This window comes from Silene latifolia, chromosome 10 (genome assembly GCF_048544455.1).
Source record: "Silene latifolia isolate original U9 population chromosome 10, ASM4854445v1, whole genome shotgun sequence".
Lineage (NCBI taxonomy): Eukaryota > Viridiplantae > Streptophyta > Magnoliopsida > Caryophyllales > Caryophyllaceae > Silene > Silene latifolia.
The window spans coordinates 152,999,285-153,016,648 of NC_133535.1; the positions used below are offsets into that span (position 1 = coordinate 152,999,285).

General features: G+C 36.2%; 2 protein-coding genes across 2 annotated transcripts; one reads left to right on the top strand and one right to left on the bottom strand.

Annotated features, from left to right (window-relative positions):
* Positions 1-7,164: 7,164 nt before the first annotated feature.
* Positions 7,165-13,236, top strand: LOC141606419 (GDSL esterase/lipase 7-like). The gene is made up of 5 exons (XM_074425535.1): positions 7,165-11,419; positions 11,653-11,771; positions 11,939-12,181; positions 12,353-12,596; positions 12,683-13,236. Exons 1-5 carry the CDS (start codon positions 11,167-11,169, stop codon positions 12,940-12,942), a joined length of 1,119 nt encoding a protein of 372 aa, XP_074281636.1. The 5' UTR covers positions 7,165-11,166; the 3' UTR covers positions 12,943-13,236.
* A 1,734-nt stretch (positions 13,237-14,970) lies between these two features.
* LOC141606413 (phytolongin Phyl2.2) lies at positions 14,971-16,718 on the bottom strand. Its single transcript, XM_074425530.1, has one exon. The coding sequence runs from the start codon at positions 16,268-16,270 to the stop codon at positions 15,419-15,421; it is 852 nt and encodes a 283-aa protein (XP_074281631.1). The 5' UTR covers positions 16,271-16,718; the 3' UTR covers positions 14,971-15,418.
* Between the last annotated feature and the right edge of the window lie 646 nt (positions 16,719-17,364).

Below are 17,364 nucleotides of genomic sequence, written 5' to 3' on the forward strand. Positions count from 1 at the left end.
CAGCCCGTTGTCATATGCCGTCAAAGTGAGAGACAGTTATCAAAAACTGTTAAAAGTGTTTTTTGCTGAACGAGCAGCATCATAGACCCCCTGAAGCTCAGAAGAATAAACATCTTTTCAGATCTCTTGCAGCCACCAAGTTTTCCCGGAGTACTGAACTTGATTGGGTTGAAGCTGGTCTTCAGATGCATGCAAGGGTACAGTATGCTGAATCTTTTGATTCATAGAAAAAATCTGACATATCTGCATCTTGATTATAATTTCAATTTAAAACTTGTTTGCAACTCTTAAACCAATTACCACGCAGGAGAGATCGGCTGCTGCTGGTCAGGCATTACATGGTGTATTACTTGGCGGATGTGGTTTGGCGCGGCGATGGAACCTCTTTTAAGTTATCTTGGATCAGAATATGGAACCCCTTCTGCATTAGGTATTGATGCTTTGTAGCTTGAGTGAAAGATTGCATGCTGCTTTCAAAGCTAAGTGAAACATAGAATGATTATGATTTTAGAGACTTGTACACTTCTCTGTAATTATACTACAACGAGGGTATTTGCTTTCTTATCCCGTGCTCCTTAATGCTCCTGAGTTTCCTTATCTCGTGCTGCTTAGTACTCCTAATTTAGGAGCACTGTGAAATTAGCCTTTCCCCATATGATTCTAATTACCCTATTTACATTTAGTGATGAATATTCTCATCAATTACTACTTCATTTAGGTTCACCCTCTGCAAACCTAGCATCACAATCGTTTTTTTTTCTCTTTTTTGTTCAGGGAGGAAATTTATTCGGGTAAGCCTATCAAAGTACAATCCGAGCGGATATATTGAACTTCCGAACAACTGCGGCTGGTTTACTTGGTTTCTTGATGCAGATAGCGGCGTTTTGAAAGGTATGGATTACAATCCGAGGTCAGAAATTAAAAGTAGTTGTTGATATATTGTTCTTACTTTGATTTTTCCTTTTGATTGCTTTAAAAAAAATTATTGTTCAATTAGTGTATTGGATGTTGGTAATCCTATAGGTTTTGTAAAGACCGTTATATGAGTAGTTAGGTTTGCTCTGGTGTTTTATTAACATCATTATGTTTTGAATTCCCTATTATTATGATTATTGCTTTCTGGGATTTAATCAAATTCTTTTACTTTTGATCTTGGGCTTATTGTTTGCTGAGTATTAGGAGTACTTACTTGTTGAATCACGGAATTAAATACTTTAATTATTAATTTTTTTTTAAAAAACTTACCTGCTTTTATGTTTTTTGATCTGGGTTCTGATTTAGCTCTGATTTGTTTTTTCTGGAATTCAGAATATTGATTAATAAGCTTTAGCATAATAGGATCTTGATGATGTTTGGAGATGAATGACAATTTTGGATGAGTACCACGTATATTTAGTTGGATTGATGACTACGCTTACGACAACATAGTTTTGCCATATCAAATCGTATCGTATAATTTTCCAATATCAAATCGAATCTTACTTGATATGGTGAATGGTGATTCCTTTTCTATCTATATGATATGGTGGTGATCGTAAGCATAAGAACTTAAATTGGGACTCTGATATTCCTTTCAAGTTTATCATTCTCATCGACTTTACCCCTTGGCCCTTCCACTACCATTTAGTCATTTACATCACCCCTTAAGGCACTTGGTTATGTTGTTATTCTTCTACTCTCTTGTCTGAAGGTATCAACTTTGGAAATTAAGCTTTAGGATCTATGCTATTTTTCTTTGGTAAATGCGTTTTTGATGCAACAGAAGGTCGACTAAAATGAATAGTTAGCTGATGGTTTCATGAAATATACAGAACTAGCTTTCTTCCGTTTGCCTCCTCTATCAATAATTTAACAAATTTTTTCCTTCGTGTTATGTCTTTCTCCATTTTCTAATACCTGTGGGGAGTAAATACTTTTAAAGGTCAATTTTAAGTTTCTTTCATGTGTTACTTGACAATATAACCCGGACAGAATGATCAACTTCACCTTTTCAATATTTATAAAGTTATTCAGACTTTCTGGTTTTGACAATCATTCTACTTGTAGGCACACATCGTTTATATTGTACCAAAAGGCTTGATAAATGCTAAAGTTTTTGTACACTTTATTAGTTTCTTTTGATGAGTTAGCCGTTCCTTCGCACTTCATCCAGTTTGAAACATAGAATGTAGCTATTGAGGCTTTGAATGATTGCTTATATTTTCCTAATCCGGTATCTCGTTCCCGCGTCATATAAATGTTGACCCGAGCTATCTTTCCATTTTTACCAGTTTTTTTTTCCGGCACATGGATTATTGCTTCAGAGAACTAGCAGGAGAGTCACTACCAGATGACCATGATTTTCATCAATGCAAAGGAATATCGACGAGCCAACAAATTTTTCCTTCGCATCTTTGCTAGACTTTTCTCTACCTGTAAGTCACGTCTTTTCGAGAAATCTGCTGGAATGATTTCGCCTTTAAAATGTTTCTTCATGATTAAGAAAATGTTGATTATTTTGTCATTGATCTAACTTAAATTGTTTCACTCATTTTGTTGCTTTCTTTGTATAGTACTCCGCTGCAGCTTGCTTCTTACATAGTGCTAACTTGTTTCACTCATTTTGTTATTTCTGACGCATTTCAATTGGTATGTTTGCGTAGGTAGGTGGAGCTTAAGGTCCGATTTTTGAAGCTGGCTTAATTTTGACACGGCGTTCATATTTCATGGACATGATGGAGTTGTCCCGCTTTCTGAGGGATCATTTGTGAGGTCTGAGAATCTTGAACATGGCCCAACTGCTCCTTAGTTTAACCCATTAGCTGCCTCTCAGGTTTTGAGGTCTCTTTGTTTTTCATGCAGTCTCTGCTCTCTTTCCCCAACCTTCTTAATGTGAAACTTGTTGCGGAATTTCATACTACTTGTTTGCTCTGGCGCTGCTTTATTTATTGACGCTTTCCAGAAATATTGTGCATTAGGATCATGTAACTTTGTTACTATATTTTATCGTTCTTTGTTACTCTTAGACTCTGAAATGGTTCCTTTGCATTGTTGAGCGGTTGAAAGGCTGGTAGTACTTGATAGGATTGTGAACTGAGTTTTGTTTATTTTGTTATGGGGAAAGGATAACTTACCAGTGCTAAAGAGTGTGAAAATTTGTTCATGAAAATTTGATATGGGCCGGTAGTACTTGAAAGGATAACCTTCAATTTGTTCATGAAAATTTCAGATTCTTTTTTTAAAGAGTGTGAGTGTCATGTTGTTGATGCCCATGTCTATACTCGACTGACTAATTACTAGATTTATAGACCGTGTTAGGTTAGACCTATAACATGTCTTTAAGTTTATATATTTAGTCGGAGTTTCACTTATTAAGCTGGCGCAAGGGAAATATAAATCGATGAGTTTAATACTTTAATGGTAGTAAGTTGGTGTATAGGATGTCATTCATCTGAATATCTTGATACACCTAAATAATTTAACAAGATAGTCCTATCCTTATTGCTTGTGCGTCTTATTTCTATTTGGTTTTGTATCAGGTGAGAGGGAGTTCAGATGTTATCCTTTGTCACACTAAATATATCAACATGGATAAAGAGTATGACACTTGTTGGATAGGGGGAGGGAGGGGGACCATTCGAGTCCATTTGAAGCCTTATACTACTGCCATTTTCTTGGGAAATATATGCGATTTATGTTACACGTACCTTAAAAGATAAAAAATGCTTCATATCCATTTGCGAATCCCAAGTCCATTTAAAGCTTCATATCTGATATTTTTAAGGCATTGATGTAATGCTTTTATCTTTTGTTAGATCTGATTATTTTCTGGTGGTAATGCAGGAGAGTTTACAGCTTGTGTGTTTAATCTATAATGTCGATCAACTATGCTCGGGTTCCTCATGAAGCCAAGCATGAAGGCCAAATGCTTATGGTTGTATGCGCCTACACTGTTGTTCATCTCTCCTTGTGCGCTCTGCACTCAAACTGTTGTAATCGCCTACCATAAGAAACACTCAGAGTAGTAACTTTGTAAGCATATCATGATGTAGTCTGGTTTGCACAATGTACTTTAGTTTTTAGAGGAAACATGTCTCCTTTACTGGCCATGTGTTTTCGATTTGTGTTTATTCTAAAGCCGTGCTTAAAGTATTTTATGTAAATGTCTTTCTTTTACGCGCTTGTCTTACATGTAGTATAATAATTACTATGTTCTACCATCGTTTCCACCGATGTGAAAGGGAATTATCGTTTTTATTTCGATGCCTCACAACGACGTTCTATAAACATATAACCAAATTGGACCGGGCGCGGAGCAACAACTAGTACAAATAAAATCTAAAATCTAAATTGATCCAATTCAAAATGTTTAACCCAAATGTTGACGACTCAATCTTACACTTGCCTTGGTGGTCGGACTCAATATTCGATAACATATCTATATATGATTTGACCCGACCCGGTCCGATCCGATCCATGTGCATACTGAAAAATATGCACAATTACCCGAACTCGACATAATGGGTTAGTGGGTCGCCACGAACTTAACACGAGAATGAGCGTGTCCGTTTACTGGACAAAATCAGTTTCCCCCCAATTTCGCGCGCATCAATTTAATCCGTTGGAAGAACATCAACAATGGGCGAATCAGTGACGGCGGAGATGACGCTACCATCTCTCTTTGAACAAGGACGCGATATTCACCAATTTGGCCCCCAATTCTTCAGTTGATCAGGTCAATTCTGCCATGATTCTTAGTTTTGCTAATTTAGGGTTTTTGGTTGCTATTTTGGAAGAATTAATCGTAGTATTATGGTGTTATTAATTGATGATTTCAGGAGTCAATCAAAAAAGGTAGCGAAGCAATGCAACAATGCGAGGAGATGGTCAGCAAATTAGGGTTCTTAAATACCTCCTGGTAATGTTTGATTCACTTATTATCGGTTTATTTAATTTTTACGATGTCAGTTAGCTTAACTGGTAGGTTGTCAAGCTGGGAATGGTAGGTTTATTTATTCGCAATGGCGGAGAATCCCATCTTCTCAATCATTAGTTTACCCTTTTTATTGTTTGCGAGTGGTATTTTAATCAGAGGTAAACAAATGATTTGGACGGAGGGAGTACTTCGTATTAGTCATGGTTGGAATTGATTTAGTTTGTTAAAAGGTATGGTAACTCTAAATAGAAGCGCTCTCTTACTAGTTTAGTGTAGTGTAAAACAGTTGCATACAAGTATTTGTGTTTGACACTCGTTTGCATTTGATGTCATATGTTTAGTGTCAATAAACCATCTCAACCAAAAGCTTAAGCTTATGGTTGGAGTCCCAAAATCGATTTTATACTCTAACACGCCCGGTCGCCCCCTCACACGAATGTCCTTTGGGCTTGAAGTGTGGATGCAACTGGAGGCCGCCTCTCCCCATACCTGGTGCTAATATTCCACTTTAGAGTTGAAGAGGGTGGGATTCGTACCCGTGACCTTTAAGGTCACACTGGCTCTGATACCATGTCAAGAAACCATCTTAACCAAAAGCTTAAGCTTATGGTTGGAGTCCCAAGATCGGTTTTATACTCTTAACATTTAGAAACTTAAATTAGTTGATAGTCGGCTGCTAGCGCAAAGGATGAAACTTTTGGCTTATATAGCTATCAAATGCAGTCGTTTTCTTATTTGCACGAAGTATTAATTAATTTAGTTGGAAAAATTTAGTTTGTCATCATTAGACTTCAGTTTTGGCTAAATTTCCGATCTAAATCCCTTTAGTACGCTAGTGGCTTAGGCAACTGGTTTTGTTGATGTAGTATTGCCTTTGTGTTTTTGATTTTTTTGCTTCTGTTTTGGCGACTTAGTTTTGTTGATGTCGTGTTGCTTTCTAAAAGAGGATATTTAGGTTGATAGGCATGAGAAAAGGGATTCTTCTCCATGACATTTAGTCTACTCTAGCCGATTTTAATCAACTCTTTCAGCCTATCTGACGACTTAAAGGAGCGTATGCCCAAGAACCTCCCCTCTCCAGTTATCACTTGTGTTCTATTACCTTGTAATGCTTTGTAGGATTGCTTACGGGTTGAAAACTTGTATTTTCTATTAGTGTTTGCAGGTTTTTGTGAACGGATGCACATGGATTTCTAAGTTACTTTATTATTGTGTTTTCAGCAACTAGATTCAATTGATTACTAATTGAAAGATAACAGTTATATACTTATATGTAGTGTTCCAAGTATACGGAAGATAGTAAAGTGAGTTTTGGAATCTTATAGTTGTAATTGTGCAATACGTTTTCCGACAAATGGAGTGTATGGGTATCAGCCTGGTAATGCCTTTTAGTGATCTCTCAGTTCATGGGACAGTAAGTGAGCCACAAGAGCTCATTGCCTTTGTGTCAACTTATCGTGTTTCCTCAGTTTATAGTATATCAGTCTATTTAGCTGCAAGTCCTCATTGTCAGGTTGAGACTTTTTGTGCCCCAACAATTGATAAGATAGTTTACTTACTCGCCAGGTGGTTGTGTTGTCATTACTAAATGATTAATCCTTAAAAATCTCCTTTAAGTTTGGACATTACGGAAAAGGTCATGTTTGTGATCAGTTCATGTGCTCTGATGAGAGTGCAGTATTTTTAACAAGATACCACACAGCTAAAACTGAATTTTTTGGCGGACTTATCTCCTTTTAATGTCATTTTTCGTGGACCTGTCTCCAGTCTCTCCACTGTAAGGCGTTTGGCTTATACTCCTATTGGTCTGAGACACTACAAGCTTTGTGGATTTGAGATAATATTCCCGCTACTTGTGCATATGCCATGATTTTGATATTTTGATTGATCGGCTTTTGATCATCTAGCTACTTTTAAATTTTAATCTGCAGAGAATGATCTGTCATAAACTATTTATCTTCTAGGTGCCATACTACTTCGGCGAACTTACAGAAAATGTTCAACCGGATGACAGGATACTAATTCGGAAGGCTTCACAAGCTAAATTGAAGGTACTCAATTGCCGCAAAGTAATAATGCATCTTGAGTCCCTTATTAGTTATTAAGATACTTATCTAGTCGTTCTATGTTTAGGAATTTGTTTCATTTTGTGAAACAATGGAGCTTGTCCCGAAGAGGAGTTGGATTCTTCTACTCCAAGTTGCTGATAGAAGGGCGAGAAAGGTTAGCATAAATTGTACAATGTTCTATGGTATATATGTTCTTGTTCTCATTAAATTTGACTTCGTTTTTATATTTTGGTTAGTGCTTGTTCTGGTAAATGTTGCCTAATATTGTATTTAAAGTGCACGGCTAAAGGAACCTGTCTAAAACCATATTAATTGTTGAATTTGACGTAACGTAAGTAACGAAGCAAAGGAAAGTAAATGATTGACACAAAAGATTGTTGAGGCGGAAAACCCAAATCGGAAATAACCGCTCGGGGAATCAGATTCCCACCAACTAAATATAATATGGGAGGAGTAATATTCTCAGAGTAAATGTTGAGCGTATACAGAGCAGTAATGGTGGCTAAATGCTTAGTATATAGAGGTTAATATGAGTTCTGATATTAGAGTATGCTTCTGTAGATACCCTTCATATATATATATATTGCGCCTTAAACGTAGCTGGCTCTGCTCAGCCAGCAACACTCTCTGTTGATCCTCCCAACAGTTCCTTAGAATTAGGAGGTGGTTATTTGACTCGGTCCTTTGTGTTGTGCTTCTGATTGTTGTTGCTCTTCTGCCGTCCTTCTCTTCCCTTAATCATGTTCTCATAATCTTCTTCTAATCACTATTCTTTTACTCGGGTAACTGCCTTCTCCTTTTTTCCTTCGTAATTCCATCCTCCTCCTTATTCGACATAATGGGTCGAAAAAGTACCCACGCGAAAAACACCCCAACATCTGTCCCTACTACAATTATTGATGACTTTGTTTCAACGACAACCCTCCTCCCCAAATATACGTGTGACTACTGACTCCTCCCTTAAGAAGTTAAGCCTGATAACCATGTACTCACTCCCGGACAAAGATCGGATGCCTATCGTCCAAGATGGGCAGTCTTAGATTCGCCTTTCCCCCATAGTGCAGCAGTTCCTTCGTTTGAATAAATTGGTTATTTGTCAAGTTGCCCTTATGCCTGAAGCACACGGCTGGGTGTAGTACTGGTGTTGAATAATGCTGGGTGTAGTGGTGTTGAACAAGACTATGGGGACCTTTGCCATAACCTGTCGCGCAGGTCTCTTGGCTATGGACTGATGACCCTACCACTACAAGAATAACACGCATTAGCATCTAATAATTAGTGACGGACAAAAATTCAGTCGGTAAAATATTTTACCGACCAAAATATAGTCGGTATTGTATAAATGGACGGTAATTACCACAACAGCAACAACATCAGAGCTAGAGGTGATCATTAGCGGGCTTGGGCCGGACATGGACGGGCCAAACCATGAAAAAAGTGTCCGGCGGGCCATAATTTGTAGCCCGTGCCCGCTACAACGGGCCATATTCCGTTGTCCAAGCCCGCCCACTACAAGAAAGCGGGCCGGCCCGTGGGCCTATATAAAATTAATTTACTTTTGTTCTTAAAATCATAGAAGTCTAACGTCGCTCAATTTACAAACATTTTACGGTTAGAAAATAGTAGTCTTCGTTACTCTTAATTAGATATTTAAATTCAAAAATAAATCTACTAAACAATGATGTCGGCTTGCCCGGTTAGTATTTTATATGTATTAGGTTTAGTCTTTTATATTTTAGAGGTTCAAAATTTATACGGATAATTGGTTAAAATAGTAGTCTTCGTTACTCTTAATTAGATATTTAAATTCAAAAATAAATCTACTAAACAATGATGTCGGCTTGCCCGGTTAGTATTTTATATGTATTAGGTTTAGTCTTTTAGATTTTAAAGGTTCAAAATTTATACGGTTAACTGGTTAAGGTTTAGAGTGTAGGCCGTTTAGTATCTTTAGGAATTTAAGTTTAATCTATTAAGTTACTTGAAATTTTGGAGTTTAATTATACTACTCTATCTATATATTCTAAATTTGTAATTTATAAGTTATTCTTTTTTTTTATATATAAAATAAAAGCATAAGATTAATAGCGGGCCTAGCGGGCTGCTTATGGACAATTTTCTCAAGTCCAAGCCCGCCCATTTATTTTAGCGGGCCTGATTACGTTAGCCGTTGCCCATTTATTTTTTAAAATTTCTTGACCAAGCCCGTTTACAAAGCGGGCTGGACGGGCTGGGCCGAACGGGTTGACCCGCACTTGATCAGCTCTAATCAGAGCCTTAATTACCAACCGAATAAAATACTGATCGACAAAATTATAACAGTCGTTAGTCGTCACGACCTTTTAACCCATTTTACCAACCATTATACTTCAGTCGGTAACATATTTTATCTACACATTGTTAAACTCATAACTCTACCCCTCATTCATACTCCCCCCTGAAGAAAAACACCCCAAATATCTGACATCTATCTTTTTCCCTCACCGGCGCACTAACGCCACCACCACCTTCCTCCGCCACCGCCTTTCTTCCTACGCCACCACCGGCTCATAATGAAACGGTCTTCCCCAATAATTACTCCTAAAAAAACATTTCACACGATCCACAATGAATTAAACAAAACGGTATTGAATAGTATAATAATAAGTATGGTATGGGAATTGAACCCCTCGTTAATTAAACATCCAATAATGATCACCTCGAATAACATCAAAGTCAAACAAATCTCTTTCTTGTTTATAAAAATGAAAGTGTCATACTCGTAACTATAAGCACATGGAACTGATATATGATATCCACACCACGCGGATTATTCGCATTCATTTTCTCCAATGTAGTACTCTGTAGATATTTACTCCGTGTATCATTCATTCATCCAGTGGCGGATTTTAGAGCAAACACCAAGTCTCGAGGTCTAAGCTATTGACTTCGTGGGTAAATACTTAATACTTGATCATCAGGGGGATCGGCGGATAATAATTTTGAACAAAAATTTGAAAAATCAGCGGGGGCCGGACCCCTCTGCATTCATCGGAAGAGCATTGGAGAGTCCTACTCAATATAACTAATTTAATTTCAACCTTCTTAGTATTGTCTTCAATTTGCGATAAAGATAATTATATTTGTTCTATCAATTGTTTCATGACTTTTATGCGGTTAAAGTAGGTAAAAGACTTATGTTTTAATCACTAAACTACAACGATATTGTGTAAAAATGTGAGAATTACTATAGGAAAAGTAACGTTCTTTATCATTTTTTTCCCATTTAAATACTCTCTTTTTACTAAAATGCTAAAATATAATAGTACTTCGTATCTTAATTGAATATTTGATGAAAATTTGTGATAAAAGTATTAACAAACCATAGATATAATGTTAATTGTTATACTAGTTTAGTTGACAAGTTCCGGGAGGAAAAGAAAGAATGAAATTCTAATATGTTACTCTAGAAAACAAATAATGATTAAAATACATGTAATGTCTGAATCGGCTACGCTTTTCTAATAGAACAATATGATCCCCTTATATTAGTGCCTGGAATACGCTAAAATACCAGTAATTACACTTAAATCACCAATATAATATTCTATGGGTCTTTGTTTGACTTGTACTGTATCAAAGTATATATGGAGCATTAATTATCTCTTCCAATCGTGGACAGTCATGGTATAGCCATAGCTGATCACGATTATAGAATACACTTATTATATCATTTTATCTGATAAGACCTTGGAAATGCCAATAGTCTCGAGGTACATTAATTGATCTGAAGCTTCTAGTGAAGGAGAGCGACCATAATATGAGTCAGGATTCTATGTCCCATTTTCGTGTCTCATCTTATAACCAACTACTACCTTAATCTTCTAACACGTCATTCTTTTGATGCCGGAAAATGTGCATAAGTAAATAATAATATTAATAACATAAAATGGACGTGCAGAGTTCATCCTGTGATTCTGTGATCTGTTAATGTGCTAATTAAATACTCCTATATAGGATACTCACAAATAAACTAAAGATTAATCCAAAACGAAGTATTATAATAAGATATTAAAATCCACAACCATAATAATTTGCTTTGTTTTTTCACTATAAATACAATCATCTTATAGGGACATTATCATCAAACAATAACCTTCATTTTTCTAATTAAAATTTATTTTCTATAGCTTTTTTTTTTCTATGATAATGAAGTCATTAGTAGCGCTTTTTATTGTCTTAAGTTTTTCGAGTTTTTACTTGGGAAAATGTTTATCAGAACCTCTTGCACCCGCATTGTATGTGTTTGGAGATTCTTTAGTTGATAGTGGCAACAACAATTGGTTGCTTCTCCCTCGTCCCGCTCAGGCCAATTACAAACCTTACGGTATCGACTTTCCGGGAAGCGTCTCCACCGGAAGGGTTACGAATGGCAAAAATGTCCCTGACTTTATCGGTATGGACAAAATATTATCTTATTTAATTTTGGGTTGATTTGTTCTTACTTTTGAGACTATGTGAGTAATTGATATAGATACAAATTATACGAGTAAAAGTTATGTGTGTATATCGGAAAAAAAATTTAAATATTTAACTACGAAGAAAAACTAATATATACTCCGGTCCGTATAATGATACATGGAATAATGATTTTGTAAGGAATTAACTTTGATGTGGTATTTTTTGTAGCGGAGTACCTTGGGCTGCCATATCCGGCCCGTGTTAAACAACCATTTCGGCCACCTTCTCTAACCGGATACAATTATGCTTCAGCGGGTGGCGGTATTCTACCAGAAACTGGTCCAAAGGTAAGAAATGCTTATTTAAAAATCACTTGCCTTCCTTTATGGCCTTACATACATTATACTCATCCGTATGTCTGATTTGTAGACGAACACCTTAAGTTTCGAGAAATTACAAAACTAATAAATGTCAAAAAATGCGAGTCTAAAACAAATTACTCGGTATTTTGCAGAATTGTTTGGATTTAGGAGAACAAGTACTATTATTCAACGGGACAAAAAATAATATTCTGAAACCAGCATTCCCGGAGCAAGCACAACTTGAAGAACATTTAGCTAAGTCCATATTCTTTATCTGGGTTGGGAACAATGATTACCTCCTTAACTATTATAGCGCTGCTACAAATACAAGCCAAGACTATACTCCTCAAGAGTTTGCTGATCTCCTCGCTCTACAGTTGTCCGAAAAGATAAAGGTAATCGTCTCAAATCTCATATTCCAAAGCCACTTGTTTTTTGGAGCTCAAACTTGTAAACTTTGACCGCAACTACCTAAAAAATTTTAAATCTTTGAACGATAAAATTCATACTATTTTTTTTTTTTTGGTGCGTAATTTTATCTAAAGGTAAATTTTGTTACCATGTAGGTGCTGCACAGTTTGGGAGCAAGGAAGATAGTAGTATTTGAGGGTCCTCCCTATGGTTGCATTCCAATTTATTACAATAAGAACGGAGAGTGTATCGACAGTAAAAACACGAATGCACAACAGTTCAACTCTAAACTTCAAGAGATGATCCAAAGCTTGTCTTCTGAATTCAGTGACGCGTACTTCTCGCTTGGCAAAGCTTACGATCTTACTTATGATGCCATCGTTAATCCTTCTAACTACGGTGAGAATGACTAATGTAATTTTAAAAAAACAACAGAGGGATACATTATTAAGTAGAGGCCATTGACGATTTACTTGACAATGCAGGGCTAACAAATGTGACGAGTCCATGCTGCGAGCTAGCAACGTTGCTTGGACATACCTTAATAGCATGCAAATGGTTGGGGAATAAATGCGAAAACCGAGATGAATACTTATTTTGGGATGCAGCTCATCCGACTCAAGTCGGTCATGGTATTTTGGGTGGACAATGCATCAACAACTCCGCGGTTTGCACTCCTTATAGCATTCAAGATCTTGTTCAACTTCCTACCAAACCCGCCCTTACCCTGCTTAGTGCCGCTTGATAGTCGCTCCTGTTTCAGTTAATCCGTCTCATTTGACTTTTTTTTAGTCTATACTTAAAAAAAAGTCAAATAAGCCTTAGCGATACTGAAAATCTGAAATCGATTATTGAAGTTTGTTGTTTGATGCTCTTTTACTTTTACTTGCATTGTACGATGATCAAGTTATAAGTCATTATACAATAAGTGTAATGGCCGATTACTTGCCTTGTCTATGAATAAACTCCGGAATTTCGAATTTTTGCTTACTCATCTAAGTCATCTCATCTGGCCTTATTTAGATTAAATTTTGTGTTTTTCTACGGTGTACTCTCGAATTTTTTTTATTTAGTTGCCCTTATTCGCTTACCTTCTCGCTAGAATCTGAACTATACTTGATTGGCAAAAAGAAAATCAGCATTTCGGCCATGTTCTTTTTTACCAAACTAATCGATCCAATCGAACCGAACTTATAGGATCTAAACGAATCGAACTTATAGAATCCGAATCGAATCGAATCAAACTTATAGGATCTCGTATCAATCGAATCAACTTATAGGATCGAAGTGAACTTAAATTAAGTGAGGTATAGGATCGAATCAATCGAATCAACTTATATGATCGAATCGAACTTATAAGATCTCGAATCGAATCAACTTATAGGATCTCGAATCGAATCGAATCGAACTTATAGGATCTGAAGTGAACTTAAATTAAGTGACTTTAAGTCCAAAAGAACAGGGCCGAATCATCACTCTTTCGTCTTGGTTAGGTTCTGTTTTTTCATTGTGACTAATTGTGTAATATATGCTCGAGTTACACTCGACTTTTTTTTTCGCTTCAGAGTGGTCCTTTTGGTTTGGTATAGAAACTTCTAACGTTAAAACATTTTACGCAAATAGGCAAATATTATGAGACGGAATAATAAGTGGAAGGCCAAGCCCCTCCCATTTCCTGTGATTTTGGGAGATTGAGCCTTTTCCAGGAGGTTTTCACATGTATTTTTCCGTTTCTAGGATGCCAACCATGGGCATAGAGGAAGCCGGTGAGATGGAGATGGAAAAGATGAATAAGTCGCAGGAGAGTACCAGGAAGTTTATTGAGGAAACGAACTCCTCGTGGCAGAATGAGGCTCCAAAATTAGGTTCAAGTGAGAAGGATGACAATGCTGCGGTTAAAAAAGACAGGGCTCATGACGACTAGAAAGACCATATTAGCGTGTTTCTGGGAACAACCTTCCTAGGCAGCATGACTAGAGAGATGTTAGCCCGAGACGCTAATCGTCCAGCAACCTGTCACAGACGGAGGTGTTGCGGAAGAATGGGAACTGTCTGTGACTCGCAGTTAACGTGTTTTCTTCACAGAATAATCTGTATCTTTATCTACTCGATCAATAACTGAGATTTATAACATTGTTTAATAGCAGAGGATTATTAATAACTTATATACAGTTTTCGGACAAGGAAAATGACATATACACAGTTGACATAAAATTAAGTAAGAATTGATTAAGTTTATATGCTTAATAATGTCAAGAATCAGGACTCAGGACAGCCATGTCTTATTAAAATAATCTGGGGGTAGTTCAGATCTATAGCATGGCGGCAATTAATCTGGGAGCAAAATTGTTGCAAGTAGTCAACAGGATGTAACAGTACAATACATCATAGGTAGATTTATTAAAAAGCCGACTGAGTCAGATCAGTACGAGTTTTGGGCGAGTTAAAACCTGAATATGAGTCACAAAAGTAGGCCTGGTCAAGTGGTCAAGTTCGCGCATTGAGTCAGATCAGTACGAGTTTGACTCGAGTTAAAGCCTGAATACACAGAAAATCGCAAATAAAATTGCCAGTTTGACTCCTTTTCGTGTTCTTCTAACAGGAAGAACCAAAATTAGCTAACGAGTAGATCACCTGAAGTTTGTACCATGGATTTCATTCGTATACCAAACGAAATGTTGGTAATGCTGCAGCTATACATTTCAGAAATCACAACCATACAATGAATGCAGTACAGAGGAACAGGAAGTACTGAACAAAAAGTTTGCGGCGATTTGATCAACAACAAATGTAATGCAACTCAATGATGAAAAATTTGCACATGTAACATATCGGTTTCCTCATTTACACAAAGTATACAATTGAAAAGGCGAACCTCGGATCAAGGCAGACTACCCTTTTAACCCGAACTTTTCAATCTGAAAAAGAAAACAATTACAAAGTTGCAAGAATGACAAAACAAATGCCAAAGCTAATCCGTCTGAACAAGGAAACAAAGGGGGGTTCCAACTTCCAAAGATGTATGGAACCTAAAAACACCATTGCCAGACCGAAAAGCTCAAAAACACGAATAATCCTTTGATCGCTGCAGAAACATTAACTTGATAAAACAGGATCAGATCAATTAACAACACCACCATCTTCAGAAAAATAAGAAAACCAACTCAAAAGACGATTTCAGCAGCGATATTTGATCCCGAAAAACTCAACATTGTTCTGAACTATCTTTCAATGCATTGAAATCCGCGACAGACGAATAACCAAATCCCAAACAAGATCAAACAAACAGCCAAATCCAATACCAAAACAATCCAAACATGTCGTCGCCAAATCTTCTTAGCCTTTTGTTTACCTACATTACCACCATGACCATGACCATGTCCATCACCAATCAAACAGACACCATTTTGACAAATAATTTCGCGACTTTTTACCTCGCCAACACCAACATCTTCATCACAATTATCCAAAACATCAACCTTGTTACCATCAACTAACGCCTCTTTACTGTCTGAAACACTCTCATTAGACAACATCCTCTTATTTTTCAAACATTTACCAAATTTGTTAGACGACAATATTGGCAACCCTAGCATCTTTTTTCCCCCTTTACTCGAACTCGAAACCGGGGGTAAAGGACCAATCTTCTTAGGACTAACTACAAGCAATGCATCAAAATCCAAACTTTTCGACATAAGTTTACGAAAAATTGGATAAAGTTCAGTTTGTAAACAAAAAGATGTAAACTTTAGATTACAATCACCCTTAATTATATGATTTAGGGTTTCCTTGACGCGATCCAATAATTTCAATTGATCAAATTTTATCATATTATGATCAAATATACCAAAATAAACAAAAGGGTAATCCAATAAAAATGTGTATGTTTGTTTGCGAAAAGTTTGAGAGAAAATTGTGTGATGAGATGGTGTATGAAGAAGACATTGTTGTGCAAGCTCTGTTAATGACGAGTCAGCTGAGTTGAACTCGGCTAGAATCGTTGAGTCAGGCGAGTCAATACCGAGTTGATGTGCTATACAGGTGTAAATGACATGATTTGAATCTGAAATCATTGGAATTTGATCAAAATATTAAAAACCCACTAATTATTTCGGGAAATCTAGGTGGGTTTTTAATCAAAATTTTAAAAAACCCACAAAAAAATTGGGTAATTTTGGTGGGAAAATTGTAAATTACCCTAATTTTGAAAAATTGATGATTAAAATGAGAAAAACCCAGAAAAATTGTTGAAGAAAAGAGAGAATGAATATATAAAGGAGTTAGATTTGGGGAAGAAAAGGTGAAATTGTGTAGTAATTGATTTGATTTGGGTGATGAGATTGAGAGAATTGAGAGAGAGAAAATGTAGGGTTGAAGGTTTGGAATCAGAGAATTGAGGAAGATTGGAATCTTGACAGCGAAAGGAGAGGAGGATCCATCAATGAAATTGCGGATTTTAGGGTGGTGGATTATTTTGAGGGAGAGATTTTGTCATTTTGGGGATGTAATCTAATTTTGTGAGATGAGAGAAATTTGGGATTATTTGAAATTTGATGGCTATAAGCCTATAATTCGGGAGATTACGAGAGAAAAAGGATTGTACATCGGAGGTACTACATCATACTTAATGATTTTTTGAGTTTTTGTGTATTTTTTTCGAGTACTATAGAGTTTATAAATTATATTTTAGTTTTATGATGTCAAAAATCAAAATTTTTTTGAGCTTATATGTAATTTTTTGAGTTATAATGTAACTTTTTGAGATTAAAATTTAAGTAAATAAACTCAAAAACTTTAAAATAAAACTCAAAAAATTTAGATTAAAACTCAAAAACTTTATCTTAATACTCAAAAATTATATCATCTGATGTACTACATCAGATGTATAATCCACTTACTGAGATTACGATTACCCGTCTATAATAGATTGGTAACATTTAATTAAGAGAAAAGATATGTGAATTATTGTGATTAGATTAGATGAAATGACTTGATTTGAATAACTCGATTCGTTTTAACTTGTTTCAAGTTGATCACTGCATTTTTGTAATTAAGTTGATTAACGTGAAAACTCACGAGGGATGATAAACGATTAAATTAATATAACTCAACCCGATTCAACCTGAAATTTGTTGCTCGATAACTAATTCATTATTGGTTATTCTTA